The sequence below is a fragment of the Cydia splendana genome, chromosome 22 (genome assembly GCF_910591565.1).
Source record: "Cydia splendana chromosome 22, ilCydSple1.2, whole genome shotgun sequence".
NCBI classification, from domain to species: domain Eukaryota; kingdom Metazoa; phylum Arthropoda; class Insecta; order Lepidoptera; family Tortricidae; genus Cydia; species Cydia splendana.
This window is the reverse complement of record NC_085981.1, coordinates 11,881,376-11,898,070: the sequence shown is the minus strand read 5'-3', so window position 1 is coordinate 11,898,070 and position 16,695 is coordinate 11,881,376. Positions and strand designations below refer to the sequence as shown.

Sequence of the window (16,695 nt, the reverse complement as noted above, 5' to 3'; positions counted from 1 at the left end):
TGAGATTTTTTTTCCCATAAAGTTAAGGTTCAGTCTAGCTACCCGTTCTGTAAGTCCGGTGTAGCTTTCTATATATGGCTTCATAGATTTCCTTAATACGAACCCCACTCCATACCTGCTGGGTGTCTGGCCTGTGTAGCATAGTATGTGGTCTTTGTGTTCTTCTATATTAGTCCCAAGGCGCCTCATTTCTGATATTCCCATTATATCACATTTCACTGATTTCATAACTTCAGTTAATTCTATAAAGCGTTCATAGGATGAGAGAGTCCTGACGTTATAGGTTATTATGTTCAATTGGTTTTCATGGTTGTGTTCTGCACTTTTTGATTCACTGCTATGAGAATTTTTGAATATATTGTTATTTTTAATTTTGGTTGTTTGTAGTTTTAGTTTTAGACTTGCTGGAGGGTGTTGGTCTGACGTCCCACGGGGACCAGCCGGGTTGGGACCTGATATTTTGGTTTTTTGTTGCTTTAGTTGCTATGACGTTTCATCCAGTCCGTTTGCTGACCGCTGCCTCGCATATTCATAGGAGTTTGAGTTAGATCTGGCTCTCATCAGATCAAAGGCATTCGTTTTGTTATGTAGTGACGATGACGGGGTAGCAGTCTGTTGTTTCTTCGATTGAGAGTTGCTTGAAGGGGAAGTAGACAGGTCTCTTTTTCTGTTTTCTCTCTTATCTGGGTTCTCCTTGATTATTAACTTGTCGTATTTTATATAAGCCACCTTTCCCTTGTTCCTTTCTTCAACTAATTGAGGTATTAATGCCTTCCTTTTTTCTAAAACCGATTTGGAGTAGTCTTCTGCGAGTTGTAAAACTTTAGACTTGTTCTTGTTTCTTAGTACTTCTGCCTTTTTCCATCCGTTTACAAAGGACAGAACAGTAGGTCTTGGTTTCTCGCTAGTTGTTTTCTTTCCAATGCGGTAGATTTTATTTATGTCAGGAGCTTCAATGGATATGTTGAGTTCCGTCAGGAATTGTTCTTGCACCTTATTGATAAGTTCTATCATAGATTTCTCCCCTTCATTCAGCCCGTGTATTATTATGTTGTTGCTCTTCTTTTCGTTTTCAATAAATTCTATTTTCTTCTCGAGTAAGTCCACCTTCTTTTTTAATTTTTTGTTTTCTTCTATAAAAGGTTTTAGTTTTTCGTCTATTTTTTCAGTTATTCGATTTGTAATTAATTCGGTTTGGTTATGCATTTCTTTTTGCATTTTTGCAAAATAGAGTTCAAATTGCGCTTCCATATTTTTGATGTGCGTAGAATGGAACGGAACGCAGTTTTGGTAGGATATTGACTCTGTACTCTGGCAACACTATGATGACAGTTGGACGATAACTTAACTGTCACTACTTGTCTCTGCTTAAATCTTAACCTCTAAATAACCGCCCGTTTTTGTCTCGAAATATGTCTTTGTAATCGGCTTTTCGCACCAAAACTATTATTTCGAACACTTTTTATCACTTTGTCTATCACTTGGAACTGATTTTAGTGGAAACTTCTTCTTCTAACTATTTATTTTGCTTTGTTTTAACGGAGTGACACAACCGAGCTGTTAACGTTTTGACAACCGGAACCGGTACCATATATAGCTCACTCAAATTTAATAATTGCATGTCTTTTATACTGAATCACTCTTTATTGTTTGACATATTATAATTACTCTTGTGTTACAAATTATTATACAATACGTTTTCTTATTAAGGTCATAAAATGTATTATTCTTTAAAGATTCTCTCTTATAATTACTCCTGTTGTTACAAATTATTATACAATAAGTACTTCTCTTTAAGGTCACAAAATTCTCTAACTCACTTTTTTTTTAAATGATCATGGATATACCTATATATAAAATAAATATATATTAGGGAACATCTTCACTGGTCAGGTACTTAACTATCTCTTAATAATATAAGTTTCTCTGTTTCACTTCATAACCAGTTGTATTGAATTGAATATATCTTTCACAATTTCATTATATTCATATTACTGTTACTCTTGTAGTGATCTCATCACAATTTCAACACAAAGATAAATAGGTAATATTTTAAACAGTCACATGCATAATTTAAGTTTTTAAGTCTCTTGACTCTCTTGTATTCCAAATTCCAAGTTATTATCACAAATATTAGTTTGTTAAGCATTTCAATTTTGCAACAGCTATGAATACTACTTTATTTTAAATTATGATTAATAAACCTCAAATTGATCATGATCACACCTTTTCACTAGGCTTGTGCCTGCTCATTCACTACAGAGAGTGCTCTGCTCTCGGTCAAAAGAACTATTTCGGTCTTTTAGTTCCTATAGTTAATGACTGACTCAAGCTTACTTTTCACATATATCATCATTATCTTTTATTTAATAACATCTTTAACATTATTAACATATATCAATTGTTGTGATAGTAAACATATTTACCCTCTGCTTTCACTCTGAATCACTATGTATGTATACTAGTATACTTATCTCCCACAAAAAAAAATATTTTAAGCCTTAACACCTTGTTTATTAGTTTAGTACCCTCTCTATTGAGTTCTACATCAACTTGTACCGGACATAAAATTATATCATTGCGCAACTCTAGGTATGAAATCATATTTACTAACTGTGCTGCAAATGGCAATTCAACCATTTATTACTTTAAGGGTCTAGCAAAGTTTATATATTCCTAAATCATCCTAAAGGACACATACACATAGAGTACACAACAGTCAGTGTTTTAATAATTTGTAGAGTATAATTTACTTTCATAAGGCGCTAACTGACTGCCACTAAAGTGCCTGCAATAGCTTGTGAGCCCAATGAATAGGCTACATTCCTACTAGTCAAATCAGCTTCTTTTTTTAGAACTGTCAAAACGATTTTTTTAATATGGAATTTATATGAAAACAAATATAGTGACGTCACGGTAAACTCACCTACTTTTTATATTTCAATCCGATTTATGAAATACAAATTGTGTTTAAAAATAGCTGTTATCTATGTTTTTCTAATAATTATCTGGTGCTTTATTTCATGCACGGTTTGAAATAATTTATTTTAAGTACAGGAAACATCCCTGTTGTACATAATCCATCAGGGGTAACCGTGTACAACACTGCAGTCTATACATAAACATTACAAGACTTGAACAGGAAAACATTTTTACTAATTTCTTACAAACATAAGTCATCAATAATTTTAACGACATTCTATAACATACTACAGTAATAAATAAAACTTAAATTATCATTCTGACATTGTCTACTTCTATGGTCACTACTTTCCTACCTACATGATTAACTAACAAATTGCATAAACCCCACAATAAAGTTATTAAGGTGACATGGACTGACCGGGTCCATGAGTAAATTTCAAACATCAGTTCTCTCTCTCTTTCTCTCAGGGTGCTTGGTAGCTCAGGCTTTCAAAATCAACTTATGCCTGGTATTGTACCCTGCTAATATAAATTTACTTGAAATTATTACCTATTTTTTTTTTATATATGTTACCTGAACCAGCCTTTTTACTGAATATCTTTTTTTCGCTAGGTGGCTCTGCTACCGCCATCATCCAAAATTACGTCTCGCATTTTTACTTTGATATAAAAAAAACTACAATGTTTCGATCAAGAAATATCAACGTCAGTGAATTATTATCAAACAAACTTTATGCACAAGTGTTATTATAGTGAATCCCGTGATGGATGGTGAAGTGGTATAAACTTGCCGAAACTTGTGATTTCTGAACCAAAGCAGGGGTGCGAAACTCCTGACTTCGGTCAAACTCGGCTCCGCTCGGCTCAGCATTGCTCCGAGCAATTATTAGGGTTGGCACCACTTGACTTCCTTTTGCGTGCACGACCACAGATAAGATAATCACTTGATTTTTGACAACCCTAAATAGCCGAAAGGGATAGTGCCATATATTAGAAAGGGACGGCATGATTCGACCCTGAAACGCTGTCAAACTTCGGTTTTGTAGGAAGTTTCTTTTCTGTTTTGACATTTAAGTGCTTACTTTTCACCCCATTATAAAATTCCATTCATGCACAGACTACCCTATTTCCAACTCCTGTAACTGTGATTCAATACAGAATACTGATGTAATAAAATATCTTGGTCTATTAGTAGATGAAAAACTGAATTTCAAAAACCACATTCACAAACTCTCTGCTAGAATAAGAAAATCCATATTTATTTTTAAAAAAGCTTCGTAACACTGCCGATGATTCTGTGCTTAAATTAGTTTACACCGCGCTCTGTCGGTCTGTGATTAGCTACTGCATCACAGTTCACAGTTTGGGGAATTGCGGCAAAAGACCTCTATGCTGGAAATTGAAAGGGCTCAACACTCTGTTTTAAAATTGATGCTTAAAAAACCCTTTTGATTTCCAACCATAGATCTCTACGCCGAAGCCAAGGTCTTAACTGTATGTCAGCTATTTTAATGAAAATCTCTTTACACACACACAAATTCTCAAAATTGTTGCCTTGCTATAGTTCTTTAATTAATAAACGCATCTTTAACTTACCAATTCCAGAAGTCCGTTCCGCCTTTGGGAAACTTTTTGGGGAAAGAGTCAGAGTGACTACTTACAACGCTTTGCTTAAACACTGCAACCTTAAATATTTACCATTATAGAAGCTAAAATAATCTTATTTAAATTTTTACATTCACTTACTTATGCCGAGACAGAAGATATTGTAGTTAAAATACTTTAAGTTTAGTTTCCATACCTTGCAATAAGATTGTATATTTTCACTTACTTATATTTAAGTGAAATTGAAATCGTTTATTGCATATCACATAGCAGCTTCGTGCTTCTCTTTAAGTTTGTTATTTGTAATTGTAACTTTATTGTGTAACTAGTTCAATAATTTTAACTGTAACTGGTTCCCCTCGATACAGGCGTAGCCTTGTGTGGAGACCTGGAGACCCCTGACATATTCTGTTGTGTGTTTTTATTGATAATAAAATTTATTCTTATTCTTATTTTTATCTCACTTATTACCTAATGCCATTTTATCATGATAATAATTTTCTATGCCGTGTGAAAATATCTGATGGCAGGCCTCGCTACCATCTATGTGAATGAGATGAATGACTATTACAACAATCCATATCCAGAGACCTACTACTCACTTGTCTATATTATGGTGCATACTGATATTTGATATAGTACTGCCTTGCCTTGCACTTGACTTTTCCTTACTTTTTCTGTCACACTTTCTACTACAACCATGGAATCTTCCCATTTTTCACTTTTACTGTTTAAACTGACAATATGAAAACAAATCCACATACACATAACATGATAGTTACAACCAGTAATTCAGAGTGAAATTCAAAAGTAACAATTATGTACCAGAATTTCCTTAAAACTGATTTCCATTCACAATCAATACGCTCACGAGAAGCCAAACACATACTATTAATCGCTTGGTACTATTACAGCTATTGGAGTTACTGTAAGCATTTCAATAACAAAAAAAAAAGAAATTACGCACACGAACAAAAGATAAACACATGAAACATGCTCTTGTTAGTACATTCACGACACAAAACACGCTATGTTATCTTATTCTTTTATTATGTGGACGTCAGTAAGTAGTGTAAAGTTTGTTCAAATAGGTAAGTTTTCCTTAAACGGATATCACTTTCTCCAACTCCCAGATTTGTTAGTGAATAATCACTTCTCTGACTGCCAAAACACGGTGAAAACAGATGAAAATAATTGGAATTATCAGACCTCTGGCTCCCAATTTATAGAAATAGCGTCTTTTCCAACTAGCGGGCGTCGGTTTCAAAGCAAGCTGCTCCAACATATCCCGGCTTCTGAATTGAAAGCCCACCCTGTGAGCCTTGTTCTGGGGATTATTATGCTGCTTTCAAATATAAAGACGATGTTCTTCTTGACAGGTTTATAATTAATATTCGTTTTACAAAGCAAGTTTCTCATTTAGCCGCCATACTTCACAAGTTGACAGGCAAAAGCTAAGAGTCACAGATAACATATATCAGCCCTACGCACTGTCATTAGAACTAATATTACAATCATCGTACGTTGGTACACTGTATTAGCCATATTGTTTTATTAAGCCGTTACGTTGTTAAGCTTGGAATAATACTATATAATATAAACTAGTACAGAATATAAAATGCTAATAAAAGCATGGTCTAATAAAACATGGTCTTCCATTCCCAGAGTGACACGGGCCTACGTCACAATAACATTGCCACTTTATTTCAACATAACATGTTACATGGGTACATTATACCTATGGTTAATAAGTTAAAATATTTCTTTATAATTTTCATTTATATGTATTTTAGCTTAAATTTTACAATAACACGTCATTTTTAATTACTCGTTAGCAATATCTTCCGATTCACGAAAGAAATTTCAGACTATGAAAGGAACAATATGGCTAATACAGTGTACCAACGTACGATGATTGTAATATTAGTTCTAACTAGCTGTGCCCGCGGCTCCGCCCGCGTGGAATTCGGTCTGTGTCAGTAAGCGGCTAATTTCTAATCCTAATTTCTCTCCCTCTCCCCTGGAGGCGGAACTTGAAGTAAAGTTGACAGATGGATATGCTAGAGGACTGTAGTCCAGATAAAATATTTTACAGTTAGGTACCACTAAATAAAACTACACTCCAAAATCAATAGTTTTTTTCGCCCTTATTAAAATTTTCCACGTGATTTTAACGACAGAGTAATAGGTGTATATCGGACGTTACAGTAAGGTATACGCGCGCGAGCGAAAGCGAAGCGGCCTGCCTGGCTAGTCAGACTCCTGAGGAAGACCGCGTGCCGTTTGTAACCTCAATGCGTTGCGAGACTTTCGCGAATGATTCGATTTTTTTCGGGAAGGCATGGAAATGCGTATAAAATGCGAGTCCCAAATCGTTTGACTCCGCAAACGACCAGTGCCGGATTAAGAAATTTTGATGCCCTAAGCATTTCTAGACCATGGTGCCCCCTCTCCCTAGGGTCATCAAGATTACATTGAATTTTTTTGGTCAATTGAGTGACGTTCATTGCCCCATTACAGCTGAGAATGGAAATCAGTCACATCATTTTATCAAGAAAATTGACAGTGCCGCAGCAGTAACGTTGCAACAGAGTACCTAATGCTGCTGCAGTCGCCATATCATAGAATGTTATTGAAAACGCGAGCGAAGCGAGCGCGAAAATTTTTCGATATAAAAACGCAATTTGATAGACAGTTGTACATTTTTACTTTTAGTATAGAAATCAGACACATCATTTTATCACGAAAATTGATAGTGCTGCAGCAGTAACGTTGCAACAGAATAATGCTGCTGCAGTCACCACCCGAATGTCACCTTTATCATATCTTAGAAAGTTATTGGAAACGCGAGCGAAGCGAGCGCGAACATTTTTCGATATAAAAAACGCAATTTGATAGACAGTTGTACATTTTTACTTTTAGTATGGAAATCAGTCACATCATTTTATCAGGAAAATTGACAATGCTGCAGCAGTAACGTAGCAACAGAGTAATGCTGCTGCAGTCGCCACCCGAATACCTTTGTCATATCTTAGAAAGTGATTGAAAACGCGAGCAAAGCGAGCGCGAAATTTTTTCGATATAGATAACGCAATTTGATAGACAGTTGTACATTTTTACTTTTAGTATGGAAATCAGTTACATCATTTTATCACGAAAATTGACAATTCTGCAGCAGTAACGTTGCAACAGAGTAATGATGCAGCAGTCGCCACCCGAATGTCACCTTTATCATAACTTAGAAAGTGATTGAAAACGCGAGCGAAGCGAGCGCGAAGATTTTTCGATATAAAAAACACAATTTGATAGACAGTTGTACATTTTTACTTTTAGTCCCACCAGGCGCGAATTCAGGGTTTCATACAGAGAAGGGATGGGACAGTTTTTTATCAGCCTAGCTTCGCATAGGGCTCGATATTTAAGGGTCTCAGCGAGGAACGGTTGTTTGATGCAAGAGAGGTGAAAAGATGCAAGAAAGCAGAGCTTAGAATTGACCAAGTGAATTGAATTGGCGAAGTGTGAGCAAGGCCCAGCTGCGAAAGAGGAAAGCTTGGATTTGGATCCACGCTCAAGTGTAATTAAGGCAGAAGGCCTCGCATAAGACCTAACGCCGAACTGCAAAAGAGTAGCTTGAAATCGAATCTATGCATGTAATCACGACTCTTCTACTGCTCGCTCTTTGGCTTCACTCGAAAGCGCTGCTTGATAGGATGCTTTTAGTTTTCGGCTTTCACGGGGCCCCTTATAACACTTTTTAGGTCTCAGGATCGCGGCTAAGGAGCAACTCGGCTTGGCCGACAAATCTGGCGTGCAAGAGAGCAAAATTCGCTATAAAATCGGTAATCTATGTCGAAAAACTCGGCTGGCCGCAAGCCCGAAAGCAAGATTTTTTTCCATGACTGACATTAAGGGCCTCCGCGTAAGGTCAAATCGAAAGCCTACGTTGGAGATGTTCTTACGTACCCTCACTCTCTTACTTGATCCCTACGACCCTTCGTTATTAGATGGGTACTTGTACACGTATAAAAGTTTCATGTAGGTACCTACTCCACGACGACTGCAATGCTGATGCAGCCTGCGCGTTTTTTTGCCTACGGTTTTGGTGCCCCCTAGACGTGGTGCCCTAAGCAAGTACTTATTTTGCTTAAAAGGGTTAATCCGGCACTGCAAATTACAGAGGTCAATGTTTTTTTTTTCAAAGTACCCACCTTCGTGGCCATTATTAAGTGCTGTATACGTATGAATATGGATTTGATATGGATGCGATATAATTACGAGTAGGTATTCATGACGGAGAAAATTTATATTTTTTAATAATTATGCAATTATACGCGTGATGATATGTGTGTTTATTTTACCACTACGTAACTATGTAAACTCATTTTTAGTTTCCTTGGTTACTTAATGTTTACTTAGTTCCCCAAAAGATGGCACTGTGCAATGAGGGGCAATTAATTTACTGTCGTTTAATTTTGTTGTATTATTAAATCAACATAATTATTCAATTTATATATTTTATTGTATATATTTAAATGTTATTAATTAAATTATAATTATTCAATTAAATTTGTTGATATCCGTACCCTCTCTTCTAAACTTAGAGTTAATTTGGCAAAATCCTTCCTCGGTGGCTTATTATGTCAATACGTATTAAATTCAGCGCCATCTGTTAGTTTACCAGGGTACTCTATAGTGGTAGCACATATTTGAAAAAAGTTTGCCCCTCCTTCCTAAGTAGCGCCATAAGATTCAGGGGCAAACTTAAGTCAATCGAGTGTTGTGGCTACCCCCCCTTTTAGGGGTTGAATTTTTATAGCCTATAACCTGGCCGAGGATGTTCTCCACAGATTAGTAAAGTTTGCATCAAAATCCGTTCAGCCGTTTTCACGTGATGCGCGTTCAAATAAACAGACAAACAGATAAACAGATAAACAGACAAAAATTCTAAAAACTGTTGGAACGTGTTCTGTTATCGATTCTAAGTATCCCCAGCCAACTTTTTTTCGAATATCTCCCATGTACAGACTTTCGACCCTCTTCAGCTTTATTATATGTATAGATGACAGTGCGTAGGGCTGATATATGTTATCTGTGACTCTTAGCTTTTGCCTGTCAACTTGTGAAGTATGGCGGCTAAATGAGAAACTTGCTTTGTAAAACGAATATTAATTATAAACCTGTCAAGAAGAACATCGTCTTTATATTTGAAAGCAGCATAATAATCCCCAGAACAAGGCTCACAGGGTGGGCTTTCAATTCAGAAGCCGGGATATGTTGGAGCAGCTTGCTTTGAAACCGACGCCCGCTAGTTGGAAAAGACGCTATTTCTATAAATTGGGAGCCAGAGGTCTGATAATTCCAATTATTTTCATCTGTTTTCACCGTGTTTTGGCAGTCAGAGAAGTGATTATTCACTAACAAATCTGGGAGTTGGAGAAAGTGATATCCGTTTAAGGAAAACTAACCTATTTGAACAAACTTTACACTACTTACTGACGTCCACATAATAAAAGAATAAGATAACATAGCGTGTTTTGTGTCGTGAATGTACTAACAAGAGCATGTTTCATGTGTTTATCTTTTGTTCGTGTGCGTAATTTCTTTTTTTTTTGTTATTGAAATGCTTACAGTAACTCCAATAGCTGTAATAGTACCAAGCGATTAATAGTATGTGTTTGGCTTCTCGTGAGCGTATTGATTGTGAATGGAAATCAGTTTTAAGGAAATTCTGGTACATAATTGTTACTTTTGAATTTCACTCTGAATTACTGGTTGTAACTATCATGTTATGTGTATGTGGATTTGTTTTCATATTGTCAGTTTAAACAGTAAAAGTGAAAAATGGGAAGATTCCATGGTTGTAGTAGAAAGTGTGACAGAAAAAGTAAGGAAAAGTCAAGTGCAAGGCAAGGCAGTACTATATCAAATATCAGTATGCACCATAATATAGACAAGTGAGTAGTAGGTCTCTGGATATGGATTGTTGTAATAGTCATTCATCTCATTCACATAGATGGTAGCGAGGCCTGCCATCAGATATTTTCACACGGCATAGAAAATTATTATCATGATAAAATGGCATTAGGTAATAAGTGAGATAAAAATAAGAATAAGAATAAATTTTATTATCAATAAAAACACACAACAGAATATGTCAGGGGTCTCCAGGTCTCCACACAAGGCTACGCCTGTATCGAGGGGAACCAGTTACAGTTAAAATTATTGAACTAGTTACACAATAAAGTTACAATTACAAATAACAAACTTAAAGAGAAGCACGAAGCTGCTATGTGATATGCAATAAACGATTTCAATTTCACTTAAATATAAGTAAGTGAAAATATACAATCTTATTGCAAGGTATGGAAACTAAACTTAAAGTATTTTAACTACAATATCTTCTGTCTCGGCATAAGTAAGTGAATGTAAAAATTTAAATAAGATTATTTTAGCTTCTATAATGGTAAATATTTAAGGTTGCAGTGTTTAAGCAAAGCGTTGTAAGTAGTCACTCTGACTCTTTCCCCAAAAAGTTTCCCAAAGGCGGAACGGACTTCTGGAATTGGTAAGTTAAAGATGCGTTTATTAATTAAAGAACTATAGCAAGGCAACAATTTTGAGAATTTGTGTGTGTGTAAAGAGATTTTCATTAAAATAGCTGACATACAGTTAAGACCTTGGCTTCGGCGTAGAGATCTATGGTTGGAAATCAAAAGGGTTTTTTAAGCATCAATTTTAAAACAGAGTGTTGAGCCCTTTCAATTTCCAGCATAGAGGTCTTTTGCCGCAATTCCCCAAACTGTGAACTGTGATGCAGTAGCTAATCACAGACCGACAGAGCGCGGTGTAAACTAATTTAAGCACAGAATCATCGGCAGTGTTACGAAGCTTTTTTAAAAATAAATATGGATTTTCTTATTCTAGCAGAGAGTTTGTGAATGTGGTTTTTGAAATTCAGTTTTTCATCTACTAATAGACCAAGATATTTTATTACATCAGTATTCTGTATTGAATCACAGTTACAGGAGTTGGAAATAGGGTAGTCTGTGCATGAATGGAATTTTATAATGGGGTGAAAAGTAAGCACTTAAATGTCAAAACAGAAAAGAAACTTCCTACAAAACCGAAGTTTGACAGCGTTTCAGGGTCGAATCATGCCGTCCCTTTCTAATATATGGCACTATCCCTTTCGGCTATTTAGGGTTGTCAAAAATCAAGTGATTATCTTATCTGTGGTCGTGCACGCAAAAGGAAGTCAAGTGGTGCCAACCCTAATAATTGCTCGGAGCAATGCTGAGCCGAGCGGAGCCGAGTTTGACCGAAGTCAGGAGTTTCGCACCCCTGCTTTGGTTCAGAAATCACAAGTTTCGGCAAGTTTATACCACTTCACCATCCATCACGGGATTCACTATAATAACACTTGTGCATAAAGTTTGTTTGATAATAATTCACTGACGTTGATATTTCTTGATCGAAACATTGTAGTTTTTTTTATATCAAAGTAAAAATGCGAGACGTAATTTTGGATGATGGCGGTAGCAGAGCCACCTAGCGAAAAAAAGATATTCAGTAAAAAGGCTGGTTCAGGTAACATATATAAAAAAAAAATAGGTAATAATTTCAAGTAAATTTATATTAGCAGGGTACAATACCAGGCATAAGTTGATTTTGAAAGCCTGAGCTACCAAGCACCCTGAGAGAAAGAGAGAGAGAACTGATGTTTGAAATTTACTCATGGACCCGGTCAGTCCATGTCACCTTAATAACTTTATTGTGGGGTTTATGCAATTTGTTAGTTAATCATGTAGGTAGGAAAGTAGTGACCATAGAAGTAGACAATGTCAGAATGATAATTTAAGTTTTATTTATTACTGTAGTATGTTATAGAATGTCGTTAAAATTATTGATGACTTATGTTTGTAAGAAATTAGTAAAAATGTTTTCCTGTTCAAGTCTTGTAATGTTTATGTATAGACTGCAGTGTTGTACACGGTTACCCCTGATGGATTATGTACAACAGGGATGTTTCCTGTACTTAAAATAAATTATTTCAAACCGTGCATGAAATAAAGCACCAGATAATTATTAGAAAAACATAGATAACAGCTATTTTTAAACACAATTTGTATTTCATAAATCGGATTGAAATATAAAAAGTAGGTGAGTTTACCGTGACGTCACTATATTTGTTTTCATATAAATTCCATATTAAAAAAATCGTTTTGACAGTTCTAAAAAAAGAAGCTGATTTGACTAGTAGGAATGTAGCCTATTCATTGGGCTCACAAGCTATTGCAGGCACTTTAGTGGCAGTCAGTTAGCGCCTTATGAAAGTAAATTATACTCTACAAATTATTAAAACACTGACTGTTGTGTACTCTATGTGTATGTGTCCTTTAGGATGATTTAGGAATATATAAACTTTGCTAGACCCTTAAAGTAATAAATGGTTGAATTGCCATTTGCAGCACAGTTAGTAAATATGATTTCATACCTAGAGTTGCGCAATGATATAATTTTATGTCCGGTACAAGTTGATGTAGAACTCAATAGAGAGGGTACTAAACTAATAAACAAGGTGTTAAGGCTTAAAATATTTTTTTTTGTGGGAGATAAGTATACTAGTATACATACATAGTGATTCAGAGTGAAAGCAGAGGGTAAATATGTTTACTATCACAACAATTGATATATGTTAATAATGTTAAAGATGTTATTAAATAAAAGATAATGATGATATATGTGAAAAGTAAGCTTGAGTCAGTCATTAACTATAGGAACTAAAAGACCGAAATAGTTCTTTTGACCGAGAGCAGAGCACTCTCTGTAGTGAATGAGCAGGCACAAGCCTAGTGAAAAGGTGTGATCATGATCAATTTGAGGTTTATTAATCATAATTTAAAATAAAGTAGTATTCATAGCTGTTGAGTTTTTTTGGATTTGTTTACCCACTGCGCCAAATTATATTCTAAGATCATATAAAAGAAGAAAATAATGACAGCAATTTTCCGATGAAAATGAGCGTCAAAAAAAGGAAGTATCATAAAAAAATATTCTCATGTTTGACAAAACTTTTAGATTTTTTTCTAGTATCACATACTGATACAAATAACTTATTTTGTAAAATAATTTTGGACTGAGGAATTACTCGGTTCAATATATAATCAGATTTGTGTTTTTACCTAACTTAGGAGTGTTTTTTTTTTTGATATTTATAATGTTAGTCTCGGCTCATAATATACAATAACCAAGCTAAATTTCATCGACTGAGAAATTAATGCATGTGTCTCCATACAAGAACTTGCTTCATTTACTACACTAAGATGGGTGTGTGCCTTTGCTGCCCAACTTGTTATAAAATGACAATATGACGGACGAATGTCTGAAATGTCACCGTATTTAAGAATTATTTTGCTTTTCTTCGTAAGTATGTTGAAAAACATTGTGTGTATAACATATTTGCATATTTATACTGTGATTACCCATTTTATGAAACGTCCGCTAAACTAGCACAGGTCCGACGCTGACAGTGGTCACGGGCGTACTGGCGTGAGGAATAGGCGCAAGATATTGCCGCGTAGGGTGTAATTTAGTAGGCAAAATGTTGAATTCATCAAATGATGAATGAAAAAATTAACGTATCGATAAAAGGACAAGCAATAATGAAGATTTACTTAAAAGCTATCGACTGAAGTAAGTTTCATATACATTTTCGTCCTAGTACTTCTAACATAAGAAAATAAAGACAGTGTTAGGCATGTTTTCAACTTAAGATTCTATCGAGAAAATAATGAGCCGTCGTGTTTCTGACAAGCAATAACGTAGTTCAAGGACTGAAGTTATACATACTAGAAAATAATGCATGATATCCTTGTAAAAGTCTGTAAATATGGTGTCAAAAAAGTGCATTTTACTACACACCGCGCCTTAAACTGCAAGGAACCTCCACATTTATAATGCCATCTAATTATAAACTGAATTATTTATTGATCAAATATCGAGTATCGAGTATCGTGTATCGTGTATCGAAGTTATCAATCAAAGAGATGGAATTATTGAATTATCGAGCTATTGAATTTTAGAACTGTGGAATTATTCGACCCTTAGATTTATCGAGTTGATTATTGAATTGAGTAATTGAATTATCGAATTATAAAATTGCTGGATTATTTTAATTATTGAGTTATTGGATTAATGAGTTATTGGATTGAGTTATTAATGGATTGAGTTATTGGATTGAGTTTTAATGAGTTACGTATTCATGAGTTACGTGTTAATGAGTTACGTGTTAATGAGTTACGTGTTAATGAGTTACGTGTTAATGAGTTACGTGTTAATGAGTTACGTGTTAATGAGTTACGTGTTAATGAGTTACGTGTTAATGAGTTACGTGTTAATGAGTTACGTGTTAATGAGTTACTTGTTAATGAGTTACGTGTTAAAGAGTTACGTGTTAATGAGTTACATGTTAATGAGTTACGTGTTAATGAGTTACGTGTTAATGAGTTACGTGTTAATGAGTTACGTGTTAATGAGTTACGTGTTAATGAGTTACGTGTTAATGAGTTACGTGTTAATGAGTTACGTGTTAATGAGTTACGTGTTAATGAGTTACGTGTTAATGAGTTACGTGTTAATGAGTTACGTGTTAATGAGTTACGTGTTAATGAGTTACGGATTAATGAGTTACGGATTAATGAGTTACGGATTAATGAGTAACTGATTAATGAGTTACGGATTTATGAGTTACGGATTAATGAGTTACGGATTATGAGTTACGGATTAATGAGTTACGGATTAATGAGTTACGGATTAATGAGTTACGGATTAATGAGTTACGGATTAATGAGTTACGGATTATTTAAATTAACGGATTATTTAAATTAACGGATTATTTAAATTAACGGATTATTGAATTAACGAATTATTAAAATAACGAATTATTGAAATAACGAATTATTGAAATAACGAATTATTGAAATAACGAATTATTGAAATAACGAATTATTGAAATAACGAATTATTGAATTAACGAATTATTGAATTAACGAATTATTGAATTAACGAATTATTGAATTAACGAATTATTGAATTAACGAATTATTGAATTAACGAATTATTGAATTAACGAATTATTGAATTAACGAATTATTGAATTAACGAATTATTGAATTAACGAATTATTGAATTAACGAATTATTGAATTAACGAATTATTGAATTAACGAATTATTGAATTAACGAATTATTGAATTAACGAATTATTGAATTAACGATTTATTGAATTAACGATTTATTGAATTAACGAATTATTGAATTAACGAATTATTGAATTAACGAATTATTGAATTAACGAATTATTGAATTAACGAATTATTGAATTAACGAATTATTGAATTAACGAATTATTGAATTAACGAATTATTGAATTAACGAATTATTGAATTAACGAATTATTGAATTAACGAATTATTGAATTAACGAATTATTGAATTAACGAATTATTGAATTAACGAATTATTGAATTAACGAATTATTGAATTAACGAATTATTGAATTAACGAATTATTGAATTAACGAATTATTGAATTAACGAATTATTGAATTAACGAATTATTGAATTAACGAATTATTTGAATTAACGAATTATTGAATTAACGAATTATTGAATTAACGAATTATTGAATTAACGACTTATTGAATTAACGAATTATTGATTATTGAATTATTGATTATTGAATTAACGAATTATTGATTATTGAATTAACGAATTATTGAATTAACGATTTATTGAATTAACGAATTAATGACTTAATGAAGACTTGAATTTACGAATTAATGACTTAATGAATTATCGAGTTACTGAATTATCGAGTTTACTGAATTATTGGGTTGTTGATTTACTGAATCATTGAGTTATTGAATTATTTAGTCATTGAAGAATTATTGAGTTATTGAATTATTGAGTCATTGAATTATTGAGTAATTGAATTATCGATCATTGAATTATTGAGTCATTGAATTATTGAGTCATTGAATTATCGAGTCCTTGAATTATTGAGTCCTTGAATTATTGAGTCATTGAATTATTGAGTCATTGAATTGTTGAGTTATTGAATTATTGAGTTATTGCGTTATTGAGTTATTGCATTATTGAGTTATTGAA

The 16,695-nt window shown here is 33.9% G+C and overlaps 1 protein-coding gene across 1 annotated transcript; it reads right to left on the bottom strand.

The window, feature by feature from the left end:
- Positions 1-386: 386 nt before the first annotated feature.
- On the bottom strand, positions 387-1,579 carry LOC134801601 (uncharacterized). Its single transcript, XM_063774218.1, has one exon. It carries the CDS (start codon positions 1,249-1,251, stop codon positions 484-486), a length of 768 nt encoding a protein of 255 aa, XP_063630288.1. The 5' UTR covers positions 1,252-1,579; the 3' UTR covers positions 387-483.
- Positions 1,580-16,695: the final 15,116 nt, after the last annotated feature.